Genomic DNA, 15696 nt, shown 5'->3' on the forward strand with positions numbered 1-15696 from the left:
CAAGGGCCCCAGCCGCAAACTCACCCGTCTGGCTTTAATTGCTCACCCCAAGCTTGGGAAGTGGATTAGAAGCTACATGGCCAGGGGTCGTAGACTCCAAAAAACAAAGCCCAAGGTTCAAGCCAAGGCAGAGGCCTCAGCTGCAGCTCAGGCTCCCAAAGGTGCCCAGGCCCCTGTGAAGGCCCCATAAAAAAGGTCGCAGTCTGCCAATGTGAAGACAGATGGACTGGTGTGAACACCTACACAGTATTTGCAGATGTTCAGGACCTTATGCTGTTTTTACAAATAAACTTGAGGCAAGTTCTGTTAAAAAAAAAAAATAAAACAACCAAAAACCTGAACAAACCCACCCTAGAGCAGTAAGAGAAAGATTATATAAAAGGGATAAAAATAGGAAAGGTAGAAGTTCTCTAACCGATGACACAATTCTATACTTTAAAGACTCTGGACTTTTTTTTTTTTGGGGGGGGGGAGGGTGACAGGGTTTCCCTGTGTAGCTCTGGTTGTTCTGGAACTCACTATGTAGTGGGATTGAAGGCCTGTGCCAGCACCACATGACTCTTAGACCTGACACTTCCTGTGGAAGTGTAAGATACTAATAACACAGAGGTGTGTAGCTTTTCTTCATACCAATAACAAATTTATTGAGAAAGAAACTAGGAAAAATACCTTATATAAATTCTTATTTTTAATTTCTTTAGATTTATTTTAAAAAACTAAAAGAGCCGGGCGATGGTGGCGCACGCCTTTAATCCCAGCACTCGGGAGGCAGAGGCAGGCAGAACTCTGTGAGTTCGAGACCAGCCTGGTCTACAGAGCTAGTTCCAGGACAGGCTCCAAAGCCACAGAGAAACCCTNAAAAAATAAAGAAAAAAAAACTAAAAGAACAAACTTTATGCATACACACACATGTATGTATGTATGTATATTGGGGTATTTTAACTGAATGTATGAATGTGTAACACTTGCATGCCTGGTGCACCCGGGAGGCAGGGAGAGGGCGCTGCACCTGTGCTGTCACTGGGTAGGTGCTGGGTTGAACCCAGGTTCTCTGGAAGAGCAGTGAATAATCATTACCACCCCACCCAAAATTTCAAGTACCTAGTAATCAACCTCAGGAAGAAAAGTGAGAGACCATCAATGAAAACTTTATGACACTGAAAAAAGAAATTCAAGGCACCAAAGACTTCTATAGTCCTAGATTAGCAGAATACTGTGAAAATGGACAAATTATCAAAAGCAACCTACAGAACTCAATGCAATCCCCATCAAAATTTAAATGACATTCTTTACAGAATTAGAAAAGACAAACTATCCACATGGCAACACAAAAGACCATGAATGGTCAGGCAACTCTAGAGTTATCGTATTACAATCTCAGATTTTTAAAAATAATTATTTATTTTGAGACAGTGTTTTTTGGCGCGCAGCCCTGGAACCCTCTATACTAAGCTTGTCTAGAACTCACAGAGATCCTCATGCTTCTGCCTCCCTAGTACTGGGATTAAAGGCACACACTACCACACCTGACACAAAATAGTGACTGATTGTTTTTTTTTGAGGCAGGGTTTCTCTATGTAACAGTTTCTTTCCTCCCCACACAAACATGAACCACTGGACACAGCAGTTTCCAGCATGCCAACTGAGGGGAGGGAGCTGCAAACAGCAGGGTCTCACTTCTTCCACTTGTCAGAGAAGTCCTGAATGGGGTTGATCTTCATGTCCATCATCTGCTTGGTCTACATGGCCATCCAGTCTCCATCAGAGGTAGAAGGGAAGGGGCCTTACACAGTGTTTTCTCCACATCAGAATAAGAGCAATGAAGCCGATGAAGAACATGGCCGAGACCACAACTGTCTTCTCCTTGTTTGTACTTCTGTTCATCTCGGCAAAGCTCTAGGTAAAACTGGATGTGGTGTAATTGGACTCTGTCATCCCTGAACAGGCTGCTCCAGTCTTCTCCTTCAGGGCTTCCTGGCTGGCAGATAGCAGCCTAACACGGGCCATAGCAGGCAAGGGGCAGTCACACTGATCAACAAAAATAGGGAGAGCATAGTCTTCACTCTTCACAATACCCTCATGTGCTCAAACACACACTAAGGTGGAAATGGTTCTCTTGCCAATTAGGCTAAGTGCCCTGGTAGCCACCAACACTCTGTCACTGTTAGTCTGGCGACCATCCTCTACACCCTGGCTGATTGTGACTCAGAGATTTTAGATTTTTTTAAAAAAAATTATCTATTTTATTTGCATTGGTGTTTTGCCTGTATGTATTTCTTGTGAGGGTGTAAGATCTTGGAGTTACAGACAGTTATTAGTTGGGAACCAATTCCCAACTGAACTTCCTTTGGAAGAACAATTAGTGCTCTTAATCACTAAACCATCTCTCCAGCCTGGAGATGTCAGATGTTTAAAATCCCCTATTTGACATATGTGGGTGTTTTGCCTGTTAAGAACAGAGAATCTGGATGCTCTTAACTGTTGAGCTATCCAGTCCTAGCATTTATGTTCTAAAAACACTCTGAATAGGAATCTAAAGCAGTCAGCTTCATCAATGGTATTTGAGAATCATTGCCTTTCATAATAAATCCCAAGTGACCGATCAATTACCTTTAGCTTAAACACGTCTTCCTATGTAAACAAGCTTCACAACATGAAATTCTGTAGTATTTTTCTTCCTATCCCACCCCTACCAATATCATTATAGTAGCTATTATACCACTGAATCAAGTAAAAATGTGTACTTAAGATATTCTAATAAAAAGGTTATACTGAAGCAAAGAATACCAACTAAAACTAATAAATAGTGAATATTTAATTATAAATGATGATTCTACTGAGCATTATCTAATTCTCATCTACAAAGGGATATTCCTGAATCTGTAGAATCAGCTCTTGAAAAAAGAATTTGTCAAGTTGTGTGATGGTGGTACACGCCTTTAATCCTAACACTCGGGAGGTAGAAGCAGGTGGAGTTTGAGGCCAGTCTGGTCTACAGAGTGACTTCCAAGACAGCTAAGGCTACACAGGGAAACCCTGTCTTGAAAAATCCCCTCCCCCAAAGAACTTGTCACCTCGGGAAAATAAAGCATCCTTTAGATGCTCTCAAACTCACTGTAATATCTCTGCAACTTCAGTCATCAAAGTCTTCCATATATGATTTATTGCAGTGGTTAAGTTTACGTAAACATTCTGTTCTCAAACTTCTGTCCACTAATTTTAACTTTCATCAAAGGAACCTTTTCTACAGCCACTACTACTGCAGTGTTCCAATGGAAATTCTTCTGTTTATTTCTAACTCTACTTATTAATTAAAATTCTTCTTAAATTTTCATTTACTTTTACGTGTATGGATGTTTTACCTGCAAGTATGCCAGTATACAATTACATGCAACAACCTCAGAGACCAGAAGAGGGTGTTTAATCTCTGGGACTGGAATTACAGATTGTTGAACCACAGTGTAGGTACTGGGAATCAAACCTTGGTCTTTTGGAAGGGCAGTCAGTGCTTTTGACCCGAGTCATCTTGCCAGCCCTTAATTAGAAGTCTTTTTTTTTTTTTTTACAAGAATAAAACTTTCCTTTTCCCTTTACTTAAAAATCTGCAATAATATGGACTCATAAAATTTTAATTCTGTAGGTTCAGACCAATACTGTGTCAATATTTTGTTGCCAAAAGCTTTTTCTATTGGGAACTTTTTCAGAATGGCTCTAGTTTTGCTTTGTGATGCTCAGATCAAACCCAAAGCCTTGCACATATTCAGTAAATACTCTGTCACTACTCTTCAGCCCTCTCAACATGCTCCCTTCCTCTTTTAAGCATCTCCTTACATTTTGCCATCACCAGAAACTATAGGAATATCTTACAATTTCCTTGCTTCAGTCCAAAATCCAATCACTCGGAAAAGCTCTTAGAATTCATTTTAAGGATTAAATGAATTAAAACCATTAGGCATTCATGATAGGACACGATATGAGTAAATAATCAAATGTTAATAGTATTACATATGAAGACAAATACCAACACCTGTAAATAAGAACAAAACTGGATTTTTAAAAAAGGGGGAGTACTTTTGACTACTCAATAAAAAATGTTAGTAGTGAAGCTGGAGAGATGGCTTAGTGGCTGAGAGCACTGGTTTCTCTTCCAGAGGACCCTGGTTTAATTAGAAGCATCCACATGGTAGCTCAGAATTGACTCTAGTTTGATTTCCAGCCACCCACATGACAACTCATGACTGTAATAACTGCAGCCCTATACCCTCTTTCACAAGCACCAGAGGCATATATGGTGCACAGACATACATGTAGGCAAAACATCCATACACATAATTTTTTTTTAAATGTTAGTAGTTTTATAGTAAATGAAGACAAATATTTACTGTTAGAGTTGTCAGTAAGTGCTAGATGGATTTTAGGTTTGTTGCAAAATAATACATTATAATTTGCTAGAGATACCATAATGAAGTACAAGTAGCTTAAACAGAAATTCACAAGTTCTGGAGACTGAAGACCTGAGGTTAAAGTATTAGCAGTGTTGATTCCTTCTGAGGGTGAACCTGCTCTAACCCTTTTCCAGACCTTATGCTGTTTTTTTTTTTTCCAATCCTTGGCATTTCTTGGTGTACAGAAGCTTCAACATGATCACGATTGTCTATTTTCCCCCTCAGAACAAATGTGGTTAAATTTCCCCAGTATTATCTTAGCTTAGCCATTTCTCCAATACTCCTTACATGTTAAGATACTGCAAATTATAACCTTAACATGAATTTAGGGATGCAAAATAATTTTTTTTTAAAAAAAAGTGTGTTTTGGTCCACTTAGGCGTTCAAGGTATATAGTTTGTAAATCCCTTGTGTTTTCCTTGTGATAGAAGTAATAAAACGGAATGGATCATCTTTTATCATTTGTAATAAACCCTTAAGACCTATCTTAATGCTAATAAGGTGACGTCTGAAAATCTCAAAGGATGGGAAACTAGTAGCCAGAACTAATTGCATGATCAGAGTTAGAACTTTTAGCCCCATCTCTAGGAAGGGAATAGAATCAGAGGTTGAATTATACAGCAATAGCCAAAGTATAAAAACTAAAACAGACATCAACTGGAGAGGCTCTTGATAGCTAAACACCAGAGGTGCAGGAACTGGAAAGAGCACAGCAGCCTCCCTCTCAACCCTCTTCCCCACATACTACCTTACGCATGTTTCCCACACAATCTGTGGGGCTATGGGTACAAGAGTTCAGTAGTATGCTATGTGTTTAGCATGAGCCAGGCCCTAGGGTTCACCCCAAAGCACTAAAATTCAAAGGGGTAGAACACACACACACACACACATATTAATCTATAAGCTGGCAGAGCTAAGATTTAGCTTCCATTTTTTTTTTTTTTTTTTTTTTTGAGACAAGGTCTCTTTATGTAGCTCTGGCTGGCCCATCTCCACCTCCCTAGTGCTGAGATTAAAGACATGAGCTATCATGCCGGGCAGAGTTTAGTTTTCTTAAATACAATGATGATGCTCTATCATCTTTGTTTTCTTGTTGCTTTTTGTGGTACTAGAAAACAAAAACAGATCAAGAATTCTATTCTGGGGGCTGGAGAGATGGCTCAGAGGTTAAGAGCACCTGTTGTTCTTCAATGAGACCTGGGTTAAATTCCCAGTACCCACACGGTAACTCTAGTTTCAGGGGATCTGACACCTTCACACAGACGTATATGTAGGTAAAACACCAACGCACATAAGATAAAAATAACTTATTAAAAAAAAAAGGACTCAATTCTGAACTACATCCTTAGCTTCCGGCTGTCAGGGTCTGACTGTACATATATCCCAGGCTGACCAGAAATTTGGGGTTTACTCAGGTGATATTTTTGACTTAGTCTCTGAAATGTTGGGATCACATGGGTGTGACACCATTTTCTGCACTTGTTACCAAAAAAAAAAAAAAAAAAGAGAGAGAGAGACAAAGACCAATTTCTCCAGTTTCTTAATGATTCGATAGATTCAATAGTTTATATTCAATAGTTTGCATGGTCATTACACTAACACTAAGAATTATTTTTATTTTGTGATTGTTGTTATAGACTTAACTGCTACAGGTCAAACTGTCTTTAAAGAGGAGGTGGCTTAGAAGCCTATCTGAATTTGAATATTCCCCTTTCTTTTTTTTTTTTTATTGAGAATAAGAAAAAAAAGTTTCCGCCTCCTCCCAGCCTCCCATTTCCCTCCCCCTCCCCCCACTCCTCTCCCCCTCCCTCTCTAATCCAAAGAGCAGTCATGGTTCCCTGCCCTGTGGAAAGTCCAAGGTCCTCCCCCCTCCGTCCATGTCTAGGAAGGTGAACATCCAAACTGGCTAGGCTCCCACCAGAAGTAGGATCAGAACCCCTTGCCATTGACCTTGGCTTCTCATCAGTCCTCATTGTTCGCCATGATCAGAGAGTCCGGTTTTATCCCATGCTTTTTCAGTCACAGTCCAGCTGGCCTTGGTGAGCTCCCAATAGATCAGCCCCCACTGTCTCAGTGGGTGGGTGCACCCCCGTGGTCCTGACATCCTTGCTCGTGTTCTCCCTCCATCTGCTCCTCATTGGGACCTTGGGAGCTCAGTCCAGTGCTCCAGTGTGGGTCTCTGTCTCTATCTCCATCCATCACCAGATGAAGGTTCCCAGTGATGTCTCTCCTGGTTAATATTCCCCTTTCTTAACTTTGTTCAATTAATTCATCTTGAGTATGAGTTTTCTGTTATTGTTAACGATTTTGGAAAAGCTCACTATGTAGCCAAAGCTGGCACTGAACTTGAAATTCACATGCCTCTCAGCCAGAAATGCTGAAATTATAAGTGTTATATATATTGCAAACATTTTAAATATCTATTTATTTACTTATTATTTTATGTGACTGTACTTGTGTGCATGTCTGGTGCCCTCAGAGGCCAGAAGAGGTGTAATATCTCATGGAACTGGAATTAAAGATGGTTGTGAACCACTGTGTGGGCAATGAGAATGAAGGCTCTGGAAGAGCAACCAATGCTTGTAACCACTGAGCCATCTCTCAGGCCCCAGAGGAAAATATCTTAAGAATGCAAAAACATATGGCTAAATCACAAATTAACTTTAAAAAAACAACAACATAGATCTCACACTGTAGACCAGGCTGGCCTCAAGCTTGTGAATTCAGAAATTAGAGGTATGGGCAGCCAAACCTGCCATAACTTTTCTTTTTTAAAGAAGAAAATATTATTTTATGTGTATTGGTGTGTTGCCTACATATATGTCTGTATACCTGGTGTCGGAAGAATCCAGAGGAGGATGCTGAATCCCCTGGAAAATGGAAATGCCATTAGAGGTGGTTGTAAGCTAGTGTGGGTGCTGGGACTAAACTAGGGTACTCTGGAGAACAGCACTCTTAACCATGGACCATCTCTCCAACCTCTGGCTTTAACTTTTCACTGAGTAGGTCTTCATTTTGTTTTTCACTACTTAAAAAAATAATTTGCTTATTAAAGATTTTTGAGTGCTGTTCTCTACACAATAAACTAAAAAGTATGGTTATGAACAAGAAATTCATAACCCAGGTATGGTAGCTCACACTTGCAGTCTAAGGCAAAAATATCCCAAGTTAAAGATCAGCCTGTGCTATATAAAGAGAAAGGGGGATGTGTACATGGGGAGACAGATAAAAACACAGAGACAGAAATCCATTACTGGGCCAAGAATATAGCACAGAAAAGTGTTTGCTCCAGCTTACCTCCCCAAACTGACAAAAACAAATAATAATAGTGGACTGGGGAGAGAGCTCAGTCAGTAAAATGCTTGCACAGGCAAGCAAGAAGATCTGAGTTTAATCCCCAAAAACAAGGTTTAAAGGGGAAGAGGGGCTAGCCATCTTCTTATAATCTCAGCACTGGGGAAGAAGAGGCAGGTGGTTTCCTGGGGCTCCCTGGCCTGTCAGACACACACACACACACACACACACACACAGAGAGAGAGAGAGAGAGAGAGAGAGAGTGTCAGAGTCAACCAGGAGAGAGAGAGAACCAGGAGAGAGAGATAGAAAGTCAACCAGGATTATTCTGTCCAGAAAGGTAGCAAGTAATTCTAAAGGAAATATGGCCAAGAAGAACTAAATACTAAATACCTAACATTAGAATCTGTACTAAAAAACAAACAAACAAACAAAAAAAGCCCTCAAATGGACATAGAAGTGAAATCTAATATTAAGGTAAAAAAATTAAAATTTTAGTGCTTATTTCTTAAACAGAAGCAGACAGCCAAATATCAGTAATTTTGTTGTTGTTGTTGTTTTGAGGACTTCAGACAGGACGTAGACAAAGTAAAAGAGAAATGAATTCACAAAAACAAATGGCTGGACAGAAGGCTTATTGTGGTTAAGAGCACTTGCTGCTTTTCTAGAGGATGAAGGTTTGGTTCCTACTACCCACATGGCAGTTCCCAACTTAGTGCCAGGAGAGCCACACCCTCTTCTGGATTCAGAGGGCACCAGGTGTGCCCATGGTTTACAGATATACATGCAGACAAAATATTCATACGCATAAATATAAAAGCATGCCTTAAATCTCAGCATTGAAAATGCAGAGGCAGGCACATCTCTGTAAATTTAAGGACAGCCCAGCATCCATAGTAAGTTCTAGCTCAAACAGTGTTATGCAGTCTCAATACTATAGAGGTAACTGCTGCAACCTAAATTTATTATGTAGACAAGGCTGGCCTGGTCCACCTGCCTCAACCTCTTAAATTCTGGGATTATAATAGCATATGCATGCCTGGTTTCTCTGTTCCTGCTTATTTTTTCAAAGAAAATTAGGGACTGAAAAGAACAGCAAGTGTGCTTAATTGTTGAGTCAGCCTCTAAATTTTTTTTTTTTTTTTAGGTCATCCAGGTCTACTTGAGTCCTTGGAGAGAGGGGGAGAGGGAGAGGGATAGGGAGAGGAAGAGAGAAGGAGGGAGAGGGAGAGACTGTAAACTAGGGAGATAGTTCCATTAATAAGGTGCTTGGTATATAAGTTTAGGGATCTGAAATCAGTTTCCAGACTAATGGAAATGGGTAGGTATAGTTCAGGTACCACTCACATGGTAGCTCAGAACTGTCTCTTAACCTCAGTTCTAAGGGGGACCCAATGCCCTCTTTGTCCTCGGTGGGCCATGCATGCACGTGGTACAAAAATGCATGCATACACACATAGATACATACCTTTAATAAAAAAGAATTAAAACAAGTAGAAAGCAATTTTTAAAAACTGTTTTTTTTTTTTGTTGTTGTTGTTGTTATTGTCATTCCCTCAAAGGTGCTTGGGGAAAAGTTTAAGTCCCGAGTCATCCCACATGCTAGGCAAGAGCTCTATTAATGAAATGTATTCCACCCCCCCCCTTTTTTTTTAATTTTTTGAGACAGGGTTTTTCTGTAGCTTTGGAGCCTTTCCTGGAACTAGCTCTTGTAGATCAGGCTGGCCTCGAATGCACAGAGATCCGCCTGCCTCTGCCTTCTGAGTGCTGGGATTAAAGGAGTGCCCCACCACCAAAGGGCTTGTTTTTTTTTTTTTTTTTTGAGATAGAGTTTTAATATGTAGCCCTGGTTGGCCTAAAACTCTAGACAATACTGGCCTCAAATTCACCAAAATCCACTTGCCTCTGCCTCTTTAAGTGACAGGATTAAAGAAACACACCATCACACCCAGTCCTTTTGGTACCATTTTTATAAGTACTAATTTTTTAGATATATTTTATGTGTTTCACCATGTGCATGCCTAGTGCCCAGGGGTCAGAGGGCACTGGTTCCCCTGAAACTTCAGTTTATGGGCGGTTGTGACCCAGGATAGGAATCAAGCCCAGGTCCTCTGCAAGACAAATGCTCTTAAGTGACATCTCTCCAGGGCCTACCCCCTTTTTGAGACAGTCTCACTATACAGTCCATAGCAGCCCTGAATTCATTATATAATCCATGTTTTCATCAAACTTGCAGCAATCTTGTCTCAGTCTCCCATGCTGGAATTACAGGCATTCATCATTGTTCCTAACTCCAGGAAGTAGCAATCTAGGGACGAGGAAAATGGCTTAGTAAAGCACTTGCGCATTAAGTGCCTGAGTTGGACATTAATAAAAAAAAAAAAAAAGGCAGGTACATTGGTGTATGCCTGTAATACCAGCACTGTAAATGCATAGATAGCAAGATTCCTGGACCTTGCTGGCCATCCAGTCTAGAGAAATTGGGAAACTTTAGGTTCAGTGAGAAACCTATACATAAATAAGGTAGGGGCAGCAAGATGGTTGTCGATAAAACCTGGAATTCTTGATCCTCTTGCCTCTACCTCCTAAATACTGAGATTATAGGCAAGTACTACCATTTGTGGTTGGATTGGTAGTTCTTAAAAATTGCTGAGGACACTGAAGAATTCTGTTTATGTAGATTGCATTAGTATTTACTGAAATCTAACTATGAAAATTAAAAAGACTTAGTAAATCTAAAAATAGTAATAAATCTTATTGCATGTTAACAATTTTTATGAAAGCAATCATTTTACAAACAAAAATTTAGTGAGGGTGGCACTGTTTTACACTATTTGCAAAACTCCTTAATGTTTTCCTGAATAGAAGATGGTTATATTCTTACAGTTGCTTCTGACACATATCAGGTAGGCACTCAGAAACTACACTATATACTTATAAGGTAATAAGAGTAGAAAAGCACATAATATCTTAATATTCTGGACCCCTATGGGGCTTATAGATTCTCCCCTTGCAGACTCTTGTGAGATCTCTGGGGGTCAGTAGATCAGTTTGAGAGCTACTGGATTTGTCATTTTGTCCTTCTTGCAGCTCCATTTTGCAAATTACGAGTCCTAATGGAAATATTTTCTGTATCTTATTTTTAAACCTTAAAACTTGATAGTAGTAATTGAGAGCACAAAGTACAAGTTTCCTATGTTGGTACTGGCCACTGATCTTTGGCAAATTACTCAACATCTTTTTATGTTTCAGTTTCCTTATCTATAAAATAAAAATAGACAGGACTTATTGTATATAGTGTTATGAAGATTAATTAAATGTTAACATTTTTCTGAAAGTCTGGAAAATGCAGTGCTTGGTAAACACTTATGTACTTTACTGAAAAACTTTAAGTGGTTTAACAGATCTTATCCAAACAGAATTTTCAGAGAATACATAATACCCAACACAGCAGGGTGACCTCTACTGCACTATCACAGTGTTCAGTATTACTAGCCTCTGACACTTTTTCCCTATCTAATACATTGTAGTTCAAAAAGATGACGGAAAAAAAAATGATATGAAGTGAAAAAAAGCAGTATTAGGTATACAAGTCTTCTTGTCATCATTTCCTAATAACCAGTAACAATTACATTTGCAGTAAAATCCATCATAAACCACTTACTAAGAATTCTAAAAGTCCCTCTGAACCTACAGACAATAGCCTGATAGTAAGGAGTCTCCTGAATTTAGGAATTCCGTAGTTTAACATTCCTTTATCATATACTAAGATAAAGAGAAAAGTGCCATTAATTAGCTCTGCCAAGTACTGAAACAACTCATCTTCATTATTGAGCAGAGTATCTTTCATTTGAAAAGCAAAATAAAAATTACACGACTATAGCATCTGCATATTTGACATACTTCTATAAATTATACAAATAGCCAATAAATTAATAGCTTAAAAAATCCTTTTAACTCAAAAAGAAAAAAAAAGGTGTAATATGCAGATAGGTGCTTTTTTCAGGGAAATGGTTAAGCCTTTAAATTACTAGTTCCTATATCCAAACTCCAGCATCTGTAGTATATACTTATAATCAAATAATGTAAGTATGCAATGTAATTACTAAACTGTTAATTTTATGAGGGGAAAATGTAGATTTTTTTATCATAACAAAAAATATAGGCAATTGGCTTTGGCTGCATTACATTTACTTATTATTCTGTCACCAAATATTTCTGAGACTGGTTCTACACTAGGCAACAGTTCAATGAGCATAAAAAGATAATTTGTATCTTATGGAACCTGCATTCTGTTCTGCTTTGGAAAACAGGCAAAACAAACATAAAATATTCTAAATGTGATGAATACTATTAAGGAAACAAAGAAGGCTATGCCACAGAGTATAATCTTTTGTGAATTCTAACAGACTGAAAAATAAATAATTCATAGCAAGTTACATCAATGTAACATAAATTCTACAGATCTTTGTAGTGCATACAAAACTAGAGGCACTGACTGTAAAGAAAGAACTCAATGTTTCAGTGTCAAAACTATTGGATGGCATTCATTACTTAGCGATATGATGACCCCAAAAGGTCATTAACCTCAGTTCTAAACAGAAAAAAGATTTAACCTAAAGCAAGCAGGTTAAATCTAAGGAGCTATAAAAATCGAATGTAATGTTGTATCTTGAAAGTTGAAGCAGAAAAAGAATATCGAGTTTTTTAAAACTATGGAAACCCAAGTAAACAACGAATTTTAGATAATAAGAAATCAATATTGAGCCAATAATTTTCACAAATGTATTCTGGACATGATGAGGATGCACAGTATCTTCTGTACTATCTTACCAATTTCCTGTACATCTAAAACTGTGCTGACTATAGAAACACACACACAGCTAAATCTAAAAACGCATTATTTAGTAGTCACTGGGAAGGCTGGGAATGCATAAACAGAACAGTTGATAAGTTTATCTAAAGTAAAAAATGACAGAACCTGACAGGCTGATTCAAGAAGATCTCATACCCTCAATGCCAACTTGGGCTACACAGTAAGACTTATCTCTCTCTGTACACACACACACACACACACACACACACACACACACACACACACACACACACAAATATGAAAAAGCTGTATTGAAACACATTACTTTGCTTGCCAACTTAAAAAAAATTAATTTACTAATAGCTGAGGATATAGCTCAGTATGTATAGTGCTCATCTAACACCACATAAAAGCAAACATAGTGGCAAACACCTACAAACCCAGCCCTTGGGTGGAGGCTGGAGCATCAGATATTCAAGGCAAATCTTGTTACATAAGTTTATAGCTAGCGTTATTACATGAGACCGCCTCAAAAAGAAATTAATTTCAAAATAGGAAAAAAAGAAATGAAAATAAAAATGGGTGCAGTAGCTCACCACTGAAATCCCAGCACTCAGAAGCTGAGGCAGGAGGATTCCAAGTTTGAAGCTAGTCTGGGCTGCCAGAATATAACTCTACCTTAAAAAGAAAAAGTAATGAAAAAGAAACTACTAGAAGTCATAAAACTAATATTTACAACATAAACACTCAAGAAATTCAAAGGAAACCTATATATATAGTTATAAGGTAAGCTCTCTCCTCATGCTAAAAACTTCAATAGAAAGATTAATAGATTTCGTGAAAACTAAGTAGTCCTATACACCATATGAGGCAGTCAACATCTCCCTGGACTGCACAAGAAGTACATTCAAACCTATTTATTAATAATAACCAGTGAACTTTTCATGTATTTTCTGTATGGCACTGTCCTGAAACTGCCATATAACACTAGCTGATCAGGATCAACTTCACAGACTTCATCAAGTTACTCATCTAAGAAAACGTATTTTATTTTAAATGTTTCACTTTTATATTTATGGGTTTTTTTTTTTATTGTAGGTGGATGCTAATGAAGATCAGAGGACAACTTTTGGGAGTTGGTTCTTCTTTGAATTTAGGTTGTTCAGTGTGGTGAGAACCTGTTTTACTCACCGAGCCATTTTGCTGGCCTGGAAATGTCTACACTTAAATGTCCATAAGCAAACAGGAGGGAGACATGACCATTCCACCCTACAAGGTTGTAAGGAAGATAAATCTAAACATGCAACAAGAAAAATTATTTCTCAGGTTCAGCTGAAGACAAAATTACAACCAGTGTTAACTTCTCAATAGGAATAAATAGTTCATGCTAATAATAAAACCTAAGAATATTTTATCAGTTTCTACTCGAAATAATGTTTTCCATAACCTCATCTAAGATACCTAGGAGGTATTCAATGCTTGATAACTTGGAACTAATCCCACAGTGTCTGAATTTTAATAGCTGTCATGAAAAAATGTGGAGGGAAAAAAAGATTATGCTCTCTGAATTATTGTCCAGGTAATCTTAATGACAACCATCACAAAATTAGGACCTTGAATCTAATAGGGAGTACAGCGACCGCAGAACCTCGACCAGGTAAATGACATTACAATTTCACTCACAAGACCCTACGAAATAATAGGTATAAAATAATCAGTTAGCTCAAGTGGTATTCCAATCTAATTTAGAGAGCTAGATGATGGATCTTTACTACTACCCTAATACCCAAAGGCGTCCCTACAAAACAAAGATGTTCATGATTTTAAGTCTTTCTCATATGCATCATAAATACGTAGTTGGAAAATACTGAAGAAAAATGAGTAATTAACATTTCACCCGTTAATTCTTGCTTGTATCATATGAAGATACTCAAATGTTGTTCCATGTTGAAACGAGAAAAAGATGGAAGTGAGGGGAGAAAAAAATCGAAGTAAACTAATCATGACATAGCATCTGGCAGAGACCGGAAAGGCATCAACAGTGCCAAAAGAATTGTCAATGATGAAAACCAAAAGAAAATTTAGGTTTTCCAACTAGTCCCAACCAAGGGACAAAACCCGTCACTGACAAGGCCATCTCTTTTCACGTCGCCTCGAGTTGAATATATTAACTCTCTAACCCTAACGAATTCCTCATTTAGGGAAAATTGGGAGGAAATTGCTTGTTTTGTACGGCCACCACTTCCCACCTTCCGGGAGACCCGCACAAGCCTCAGGGGAAAACAACGCCCAGATCCCACCCTCTTCCAGCCAAGGTTGAAGAGGGGCCCATTCCCAGAGTGGGGGGCTTCCCGGAGTGGGACCCGGAAAAGGAGCAAGGAAGAAGGGTGGGGCACCAGAAAGCCGGGGAAGAAAGGGACGTCGGACCGGAGGCTGGGCGGGGTGAGGGCCGGGTAGGCCGGCGGGGAGCCTCCGTGCTCCAGGGCCGCGCACTCACCGCTCTGCTCTCCCAGGAACACCAGCTTGAATTTCCTCAGCGGATTCCCGAAGTCTCCGCCCGCGGACATAATGGAGCCGGAGGAGCCGCCGCCGCCGCGGCGCACAGACCTCTCCCAGGGGGTCGAGCGGAAGGGCGGCCGCCGAGTCCTCTCGGCCCCTGCAGGGCCGGGCGGAGGCTGCCGGGGTCCGGCGCCGAGGCCGAGGGCCGAGAGGAGGAAGGGGGCGGGCGGGCGCCGCAGACGCGGCGGGGAGCGCAGCGCAGCGCACGGACTCCCACGGCAGCCGCCGCAGCCGCCGAACCCGAGTGCGCGAGCCTCTGGCGCGGCGCGGGGCGGGGCGAGACGGGCGCGCGCCTGCCGTCCGCCGGCCGGGCTGACGTGCGTGCGTGCGCGCGCGCGCCGCCGCCAGCGCCTTCCTGGTTTCCCAGCTCTCCCGGCTCCTCCCGCGCGGCTTCCATGGGCGTCTGGAGCAGCCAGGAGGAGGCGGACCGAGTTCCGGGTGGGTGACGGGGAGGGGGAGGAACACGTAAGAAAGGCTTACGTCACTGACAAGCTGAGCCAATCAGAAGAAGCGGCGAGCAGGCGGACGCTGAGTGAGGTGGCAGCGCGCGCCCGACGTTCGCGCTGGCGGGGGTGGGGAGGG

The 15696-nt window shown here is 40.3% G+C and overlaps 1 protein-coding gene and 1 pseudogene across 1 annotated transcript in view; both read right to left on the bottom strand.

Moving 5' to 3' along the window:
• Positions 1 to 15411, bottom strand: part of Rab6a (RAB6A, member RAS oncogene family) — a 43648-nt gene extending 28237 nt beyond the window's left edge. The window contains 1 exon segment of the mRNA XM_050122639.1: positions 15053 to 15411. Coding sequence (XP_049978596.1) covers positions 15053 to 15122 — 70 coding nt within the window. The 5' untranslated portion in view covers positions 15123 to 15411.
• On the bottom strand, positions 1672 to 5202 carry LOC126488825 (cytochrome c oxidase subunit 4 isoform 1, mitochondrial-like; annotated as a pseudogene).
• Positions 15412 to 15696: the final 285 nt, after the last annotated feature.

This window comes from Alexandromys fortis, unplaced genomic scaffold (assembly GCF_014885135.2).
Source record: "Alexandromys fortis isolate MF-2015 unplaced genomic scaffold, M_Fortis_MF-2015_v1.1 scaffold_209, whole genome shotgun sequence".
In the NCBI taxonomy this organism is placed as follows: domain Eukaryota; kingdom Metazoa; phylum Chordata; class Mammalia; order Rodentia; family Cricetidae; genus Alexandromys; species Alexandromys fortis.